General features: G+C 44.5%; 2 protein-coding genes across 2 annotated transcripts in view; one reads left to right on the top strand and one right to left on the bottom strand.

Annotated features, from left to right (window-relative positions):
- The first annotated feature begins 254 nt into the window (after nucleotides 1-254).
- On the top strand, nucleotides 255-4947 carry itgb3bp (integrin subunit beta 3 binding protein). The gene is made up of 4 exons (XM_083671287.1): nucleotides 255-327; nucleotides 518-605; nucleotides 881-937; nucleotides 4879-4947. The coding sequence occupies exons 1-4, from the start codon at nucleotides 283-285 to the stop codon at nucleotides 4929-4931; spliced, it is 243 nt and encodes an 80-aa protein (XP_083527413.1). The 5' UTR covers nucleotides 255-282; the 3' UTR covers nucleotides 4932-4947.
- A 2532-nt stretch (nucleotides 4948-7479) lies between these two features.
- alg6 (ALG6 alpha-1,3-glucosyltransferase) overlaps nucleotides 7480-8739 on the bottom strand; it is an 11639-nt gene continuing 10379 nt past the window's right edge. The window contains exon 14 of the mRNA XM_083671285.1: nucleotides 7480-8043. Coding sequence (XP_083527411.1) covers nucleotides 7846-8043 — 198 coding nt within the window. The 3' untranslated portion in view covers nucleotides 7480-7845. The remainder of the gene's footprint in view (nucleotides 8044-8739) is intronic.

The raw sequence follows: 8739 nt of genomic DNA, 5'->3' as shown, positions 1-8739 counted from the left end.
GCCATTTGGAATCTATTCTATCCATCAAGACAAGCATTAGATTTGAATTTTATAGTGCGGTCATTAAAGAGGAATCTATTTGAATGGTAACGTTATGGTCAACCTTATGATATGATCCATTTGATGGAGCATGATACTATTATGGAATATTATACAGAATCAATATCGGTATGTATTGTAGTTTATTTCCTACATTTTATAACCTGCATTTATCATGCATTTAACACTCAATGTGTTGCCTCGACCAGGTTGCGTGCCCTAAGATCTAAGCTGGAAGGATCCATGGAAGCATTTATCAAGGCAAGGCAAGAGCTAGAGGAAATCGTAGTAAGTGACACTTTTTTGTTCGATGGAGAAGGAAATGTACCAAGTTTCCAAATCAAGCTTGAGTGATGATATGACACACCTTGAATTTGCTCAGTGTTTTGCTCATGTACTGTAAGGAGGCTAACGATGTGTAAAAGACCTGGGCAAATCAAATATTTGATGTTATGATGAGGGGATGTTATTGTATCAGTCTGCAGAGGGCAGCAGTGAGCTGAAGAGTTTCTTCATGAGGGGTTCTGCTGACCTGAAGACTGAGCTGAAGAGACACAGAGAGCTTGGTAAGTGGCAAGTTAGCCGTTTAGCACAGTCATATCAAGGTTCATTTAAGAAACCTGTTTTGAAGTGATACTCATAAGTGCTGATGTGTTTTAGATTGTAAACAGGAATTTACATACAGTACATGTCAATGATTGTGTTAGGCATATGATTTCTAACTGACAATGAAGCAAATGACAGCAAATCCTTTTATGATTTGATTTGTAACTCACCTTTCCTTTGGTCAGTGTGCTTGTTCCCCAGAATAGTATTGTAATGTAATGTTATGTATTTTCAGTATCCAAAGCAGACTCCTGTATACATCTGAAGGTTGCTCACCAGAACCAGAAGCAAGGTAATTTGAACACTAATTATGGTAATAAACCTTTACACACTGTTAGGATAAACAATATTTTATTTACGCAACCATTATACTGTATCTCATTATTTTCCATTAAGGAATATTATAATTTCTCTTAAGCACGGTTGTGGGGTTGATTGGTTTATTCATGAGATTTCGGATTATGACGTTGTCACGAATGTCGGAATGAAACATTTGCAGTGAAAAAAGTTTACAAGTCTGGAAGCTGTATAGTAATGTGGGCACTTGTTCTTTTCAACGATCAGATAACAACACCCAGAAAACTAATAGTTGCATTGTTTCACAGTAACAGCATTGTGATTACCGTGACATCCAGATAAGTTACGTCCTGCACTGAATTGGTTCACATTAGATTGTTGTGATTGTGACCTTGTCTCAATTCCGTGAATGTTGGGGGGGATGGTAAGAAAACATTTTTTGTTCCACTCGTTTATGTAAGCTGATTGATTTCAGGGTGTGGTGGATCTGAATGCAGTCACATGCAGAGGCTGAGCAGAGGAGCACTGCTCTAGGGAACGTCTACCAGATCTGATTTACTGGGCCCATTTACTATTGATACAGCAGAACATCTCAATGTGTGTTTGTCTGCATTTTTAGATACATACACTTAAGAGGAAAAACAACATTTTGCTTTGGGAACACAAACTGTGAATCGCTCGATTCCCAGGCAGAGAATTAATTTGATTATTTCAGACACACATTTTGCCTCCAGCAAAGCAATACGTGATCCAATCACATAATGGTGATTTGTGGGAAATGAATAGGAGGATTGTCAGGAGTTCGGCTTGTTTTCCGATAAGGTCGTTGTAAATTGTTTTAATTAGTTCCAGTGAACAAGCTAAACATATGTGTTGCCTTGTGCCTCGACACCAAAGGAATGTCACATTTTTTATCACATGGTGAGCATGACATTTATCAGTTGTGCATAAAGCCCCTTACAACAACAAAGTTCACAACGTCAAAGCCTAAAGCACTGGTAGAGAATCGCTCCTCTGTTACCCTGAGACACACATTTCAAATAAACAAACTGTTATTCAAGGCTGCAGACCAGCTCTGGCCCATATCTTTGCGGAGCGTGAAATCCAGACAGATGATGGTGATCGTGTCACGGAGGCATCGTCCTGCCCCAGTGTGTAAAATGTTTGTTTAGATTCGCCGATGCTGCATTTAGGCTCTAGGTTCCAGAGCTAAGTGTGTGTCGAGATGTAAATAGGCTCTGTTGAACAGGGGTAACTGCTTTGTGAGGCCGTACTACTGCCTACCGCCTTCCTCTTGACCTGCCGACGTTCACGTCTGCGGTTATTTATACTCCTCTAGCAGATGTGACTATTGTAACACATCAATGGTGACCACTGACTGACCACCAGTAGGTTTAGGAGTGCAGATGAAGTTCTTGTAATGAACCTGTTCTGAGTACAGAGATAGTTGTTGAGAATGACAGGTGACGGGGTCAGATGGTGTGGCAGCTCTGACGTACAGTCGCCTGCAATCCTCAAGGTCGTACACTGATGGTATGTTATATCGCGTTGTACATTTCAGTCAATTAGCAGATACTCTTACAAACGAGTACATTAGTTTAAAGTAAGTGAAACAACTACTATACAGAAAGACAGGGGAAAAGAAAGCCAGGAAGACCCAGGAACAGCTGTAGAAAGTCTGTGGAGGCAGAACTCAAGGAAAACAGAACATCCTTGAAGGAAGCAGAGAAGACTGCCCAATACCGAACCAGCTGGAGAAAGTTCATGAATGACCTATGCTCCCTAAAGAGCAAAATGGTTTAATGAATGAAACAACGACACATCACAGTCATCCCGAGTAAGACTTTCTGGAAGAATAAGTGGGACGTTTCCACAAGCAGTCAACAAGGCTCGAGAAAGGGAAGAAAACAAGTTTTTTTTTTTTTTTTTTTTGTGTGCGTGCGTGCGCAAACGTTTGTTGTGCAGTAATGTTATGAATAGGTGAGTACTGGATATGGATTTGACCTAATTTCAGCCCCACTGAGGAAGCTTTCTGAAGTACACAATAATGATTGATTTATACACTTGTGTTTCCTTTAATTAACTGACAGGCTTTTGCGTATTCATTGAGTAAACAGTGAACACGATGTTATAGAAATCCAATTTGGAAATCGGATTATTCTGCTTTCACTCTCGAGGAAAAGATAGGCCTAATGGGCTGGCATAAAACAAACATCTCTCATAAATGGTAACTACATTTGGGTTGAAATGATGTTTGGACTTTGTTCCATCCAAGTCTCCAGAACGGAGCAACACAAAAGGGGTATGTTGTCTGAGTAGAAAGCGCCCAGTGAGCTCCCAAGCCTGCCTCTCCAGCACAGAGCTGCTGTGAGACTCCCTGGGCTTCTCTGTGGCTGCAGCATGACTACATGTGACTGGAGTCACCTCGGTGTTACCTGAGCCGGCTGGAGCTGACACAAGCTCTTAGTTGTGGGCTGTGACACCGTCTCAGAGGCCAAGCAAAGTCTCAAGCAGCGTCACACTGCCAAGGCAGCTGAGTCAATTGAGAAGGATATTTTGACTTTGACGGCCAAACCTCTGAACCCACTTCCCCACCACCTTCTTCGTCTCTCTCTCTCCCTCTCTCCTTCCCTTCCTCCCTCTCTCTCTCCCACCTCCCCTCTCTCCTTCCCAACCTCCGTACCTCTTAGGCCCAGATCACACAGTTAGCGGGCTCCCTTTTCTCAAAGTGCGGCCGCGGTTTAAGAAGCGCTTACGGCCATTCTTTAAGGTTAACAAAAGTTTCGGTAAGCATTCTGGAGAAGTCTCTTTTCGTGAGCAATCAGGCTTCGGGCGGACATAAATCCTCAGGGTTGTCCAGGCATTACAAATACCCCGGGTGCCTCTATGTGCTGATGACTACAGAATTGAAAAGAAAGGCCATAATAATTCTGAGGCAAGTTTCTCTCAGCAGAGGGTATTGATTATTTGTGTGTGGTGAGAGATTTGGAAAATTCAATTAAAGGAGTTGTGCAAAGGATTCATAAATTCTCCACCTCCAACCCGCACAGAGACATTGTTATGTTCTAAATCAATGTTGCACTTCACAATATATTTTCTTAGGAGCATAAAAATAAATAACATTTAAACAGTTCTGCTTACTACAGAAACAAATTTTATTTTCTCAGAAGCATTTAGTCATGGGCGGCCTGCGACTCATGCACATCTTCTGGGCAGTAACAGATTTTTATTGCGATTTTTCCATAAGAAAATCCTATATAATATGAATTTTGAGATGACAAAATGAGGAGAAAGGAGACGCCTCAGCAATATAAAAATTGATCAGACCGTAGATGGGGCCATGTTGGGAAAGATTTGTATGTCAGCCATAATGGGCTGTATTAAGGAGGATTCCTTAAATGTAATAAAAGTGATGGGGCTCTGTCTCAGGCCAGGGCTCGGCCTGGACCTCCCCACTACCACATCAATCCTGGGAGCCTCCACAGACAGATGCCACCTGCACAGAGGGAGTTTTATGCTTTTTGATTAAACACACAGCTGCAATTAAAGGGCAGAGTTGTATATAAGAGGCTGTTTTGGTCAAACTGAAGCCTGCAGCCTTCGATCGCCCCCCCCCCCCCCCCTCCCCTCCGAGCTTGCAGACGATGCATTCCTCCTCCGGTTATGATTTCTGACTTGAGATTATGGCATCGCAATATCACCATCCAGTGGAACAAATAGTTTTCCCTTTGGCACTTGTATAAAAACGGGAATCAATTAGGCAAGTGTTATAAAACAACCCATTAGGCTAAGATCACTGCTAAATGATACCACTGACGTGCATAGCTGAGTCAGGTGGAGGTGTGTGAGCTGCAGTTCCAGGTGTGTGTTTTCTCTAAAGCGCTCGTGATTCTATCTCATCCCTAATGTGATCTAATTCATTATGCCTCTCTACAGGTGTTGACAGGACTGTCGGCTCGTATGAGTTCCTGAAATCCTTAATGGGCTAAGGTAGAGGAACCCTGCTCTATCTCTGTTTCAGAGGAGGCTGGTAGAGGTGGAAATCAGAGGACGGGCTCATTGTAATGCATGGAATGGAATGGAATGAGGACTGGTATCAATCGCACGTGTTTGATACCGTCCCCTATTCCGTTCCATGCATTACAATGAGCCCGTCCTCCGATTTCTACCTCCACCAGCCTCCACTGCTCTGTTTCTGTCTCAAGTGTATCAAGTGCAAATTGACCTTTTATAGATCCTCATAGCACATCCAACCCAACTCTGTTCACCAGCTGGTCATGTCTATTAGAAATAGAATAGCACATATACACTCACCAAACACTGTATTAGGAACACCTGTACACCCTCTCATGGTGGAGGTGGTGTAACGGTGTGGGGAATGTTTTCTTGGCCCAGTATTAGTATAGTGTCCCTAATAAAGTGCTCGGTGAGTGTACACTATGTTCCCTGTTTATCTTCCTCCAGTAGAATATGTGAATCAGTATTCAGTATTCCTCCTCCTGTAGTATGTATGTATATAGATACCAGCCTGGGGGGGGGGTTACACTCATGTTTTCCCTCTCTTCTATCTCCCATCTCTCAGCAGTGAGCGGCTCAACTCTTGACAGCAAATGGAATAGCTCTCCTTCCCTCTGTGCTAGCATGCGTGTTTCCTCTAAGGTGTGTGTGTGTGTGTGTGTGTGTGTGTGTGTGTGTGTGTGTGTGTGTGTGTGTGTGTGTGTGTGTGTGTGTGTGTGTGTGTGTGTGTGTGTGTGTGTGTGTGTGTGTGTGTGTGTGTGTGTGTGTGTGTGTGTGTGTGTGTGTGTGTGTGTACACTGTAGCATCAGAGCTGTCAGTTGTGAGGCAGAGATGTCTTGGAGGCTGCCAGTCACTGGGGAATGTGTCAGAGACTGCGAGGGAGCTTCAGACACGTTTACATGGAGCCCTGTCTACCGGAGAAGCCTCCTCTCCCTCACCACTGACAAATGTTGATTCTACAATAACTGCCACGCCGCACCGCTGCGAAAATAATGTTCTTTTCAGCAGGCATCCCCACATCCCATTAGGCCTGATGCAATATGAAATCAAATCCCACTCCCTCCCTCCCTCCCTCCCTTCCGCCCCACCCCCCACCCCACCTCCCCCTTTCCTTCCTACCGTTATTCTACCTGAAACACTAAGGAAAGAGGAGCTGATTCTGAGGAGAGGAGAGGCTAACACACATACACACACACACACACACACACACACACCCCACCCACTCACTCACTCACCCCACCCACCCACCCACCCTCTGTAAATCTTAGGCCCAGATCACACAGCGGGCTCCCTTTTCGCACACACACACACACACACACACGTTGGTCTCTTTATTTGGATGTGCCTGGGAAGGCGAAGGCCTCTTAGTGCCCGAGCAGGCGACCTAAGCAACAGCTGGTGCGCACAGAAACATTTCCTATTTCTGCCCAAGGTGGATCATATAACTCTCACTTTATCACCCTTGGAGGCCGTGTGAAGGACAAAGCGAGCACGCCCATAAACAAAACTAATGTTTTCATACGGGCCCTCTGGAGGTGGGAGAAGGGCCCTCGGCGGTCCAACACACCCCACCACCAACCCCCCCCCACCACCACCACCACCTCAGCCCTGCGCCTTATCCCCACCCCCACCCCCACCCCCACCCCCAACCCCCCTCCTCAGCGGTCTCACCCTCCCCTGTTCTCCTTAGCCTCTCCACTGTGGCTTCAGGAGTCCCAGGCTCTTCACCCTCTCCACCCTCACTCCCACCCCCACCCCCACCCCACCATGCCTGGACCACGGGAGGCTGATGGAGGTAGAAAAGGAGGACGGGCTCATTGTAATGCAGGGAACGGAATCAGCAGTGGTATCAAATCAACGTGTGATACCAGTCCTCATTCCATTCCATGCATTACAGTGAGCCTGAAAATGAGAATGTTGGATATGTTTGTGTGCTATATGTTCTTATATATGAATCTGTGGTAAAGGTACAGTAAGCCTCTGGTTGTGTCTTCTCCTCTCCTCTCTCCTCTGCTATTGGCTGCAGGGCCAGCAGCTGCGGGTGCATAGCTGGCCCTCAGTGACCCGATAACATTTATAGTTGTAATGGATTTTTTTTTAATGCCCGTCATTAACTCCCAGGGAGAGGGGGGAAAAGATTGCTTGTACCTTTTTTTTTTTCTGTGGTATTTCAACTTTATGACATTATGTTCAGATATGTCGTCTTCCATCATCTCTGTTTTAGGGTCTGTCCTGTCACTGCTTTTGTTTGAAATGCATTGGCCCCTTTGTGTGGACTCTCCTAGTGTTGTAATGAATATTTAATGATGTTGAATTAAATGCTTGAAAGATGTAGTTTGTCTAATTATTGCCTATATGACACTGCTATTAGTGATGATTTAGCTGGGGTCTCAGAAAAGATGGACAGTTTATGGACAGTTTATTTGAAACGGCTTCATGTCTGGTATATACAGTATGCAATACTCCTGTAAAACTAACGGTCATATCTGAGGTGAATAATAGGAGTCAATTTGTACAAAGTCATTTTAATGATACAAAATACTGTACAAAAAAAGCTTACATTTTATATTATTAGACATTGAGAAACTGTTTCTTATTATTATTTATTATTGACAGATGGAGATTTTGTTGGGCAGTGACTGAGACTGAGGCCCTGTTTGAATACTTTGAAAATGTGTATCTAACCTTCCTTCCTTGAAGAAATCACTGATCTGAAATGACATGATTGCAGTGAGAAGCTTGCTTTGACTAATCCTATCACATTAGATCAGTGGTTACTGGAAGGAAAGAAAGAAAAGAAAAGAAAGAAAGAAAGACAGAAAAAGAAAGGAAGGAAGGAAGGATGAAGGCATCTCTAAAGTATTTAAACAGGGCCTGGGGCAGTACTCAGTTGGTCTTCTTCTGGCTCTTCTTGCCGGGCGGCTCGCTGAGCTGGACGATGTTGAAGTATAGGAGGGAGGGCAGGAAGTGTTGGTGGGCGAAGACAGACACCAGAACGGGAAACAAATCAGGCAGCTTGGCTGGAGGGTCCAGCGCCACGCTCGTAAAGCTCAAACCAGCCATGGCCGCAACGGAGACATAGAACTGCAACACAAGATTGAGAGAGAAGAAGAGAGTGCTTTTCAACGGAGTGAAGACATCACACAGGATCACAACTCACCGCGGCCCCTGGAGTCCGTTTTGGGCTCAATTCCATTTCAATTCCAGTCGTCTCAGAAACTCAATTTGGCATTCAGTTCTAATAGATAGTGTGTCCTCAATACATTTCAAATGTTGTTCACTATTCAGTACATTTAATGTCCAGATTCATGCTTTAACTGAAATGTAATACACCGTAAACATGTTAAGCAGCAAAAGAAAATGGAGCTTGAAGGAACATCACATCACATGATCCACAGGACCTTCCCAACAACTTGACATGTGTTTCCACCCCGGGTACGGAGAGGCGAACAGAGTGTCGGGTAGTGGGGTGAACATGATCATGTCTATTTAGAACCTGCAGTCGCGGGGGTCAGTGAGCTAGGTGGCGTTAGCGCCCGCATGCAGCCCAACCCAGCGGCCTGGGCCGCGGCGGCCATGAAACCCTATCGCCATCACTGGGCCTCCTTATTTATGCCTCTTGTGTAAATAAATATATCTTGGAAAACCTGTGTTAATGACACGCTCTATAAAAATACACCTTCTTCTGATCTCTGACACCGTCCTCGTATCCCGGGCCAGCAGATTGCAGCCAACAGCCTCTTCAGACGCTGCAGAAACTTAAATAAGTGATAAATAATT

Source organism: Argentina silus (genome assembly GCF_951799395.1).
Source record: "Argentina silus genome assembly, chromosome: 6".
In the NCBI taxonomy this organism is placed as follows: domain Eukaryota; kingdom Metazoa; phylum Chordata; class Actinopteri; order Argentiniformes; family Argentinidae; genus Argentina; species Argentina silus.
The sequence above is the reverse complement of the archived record's forward strand: the minus strand, read 5'-3'. Positions and strand labels throughout refer to the sequence as shown.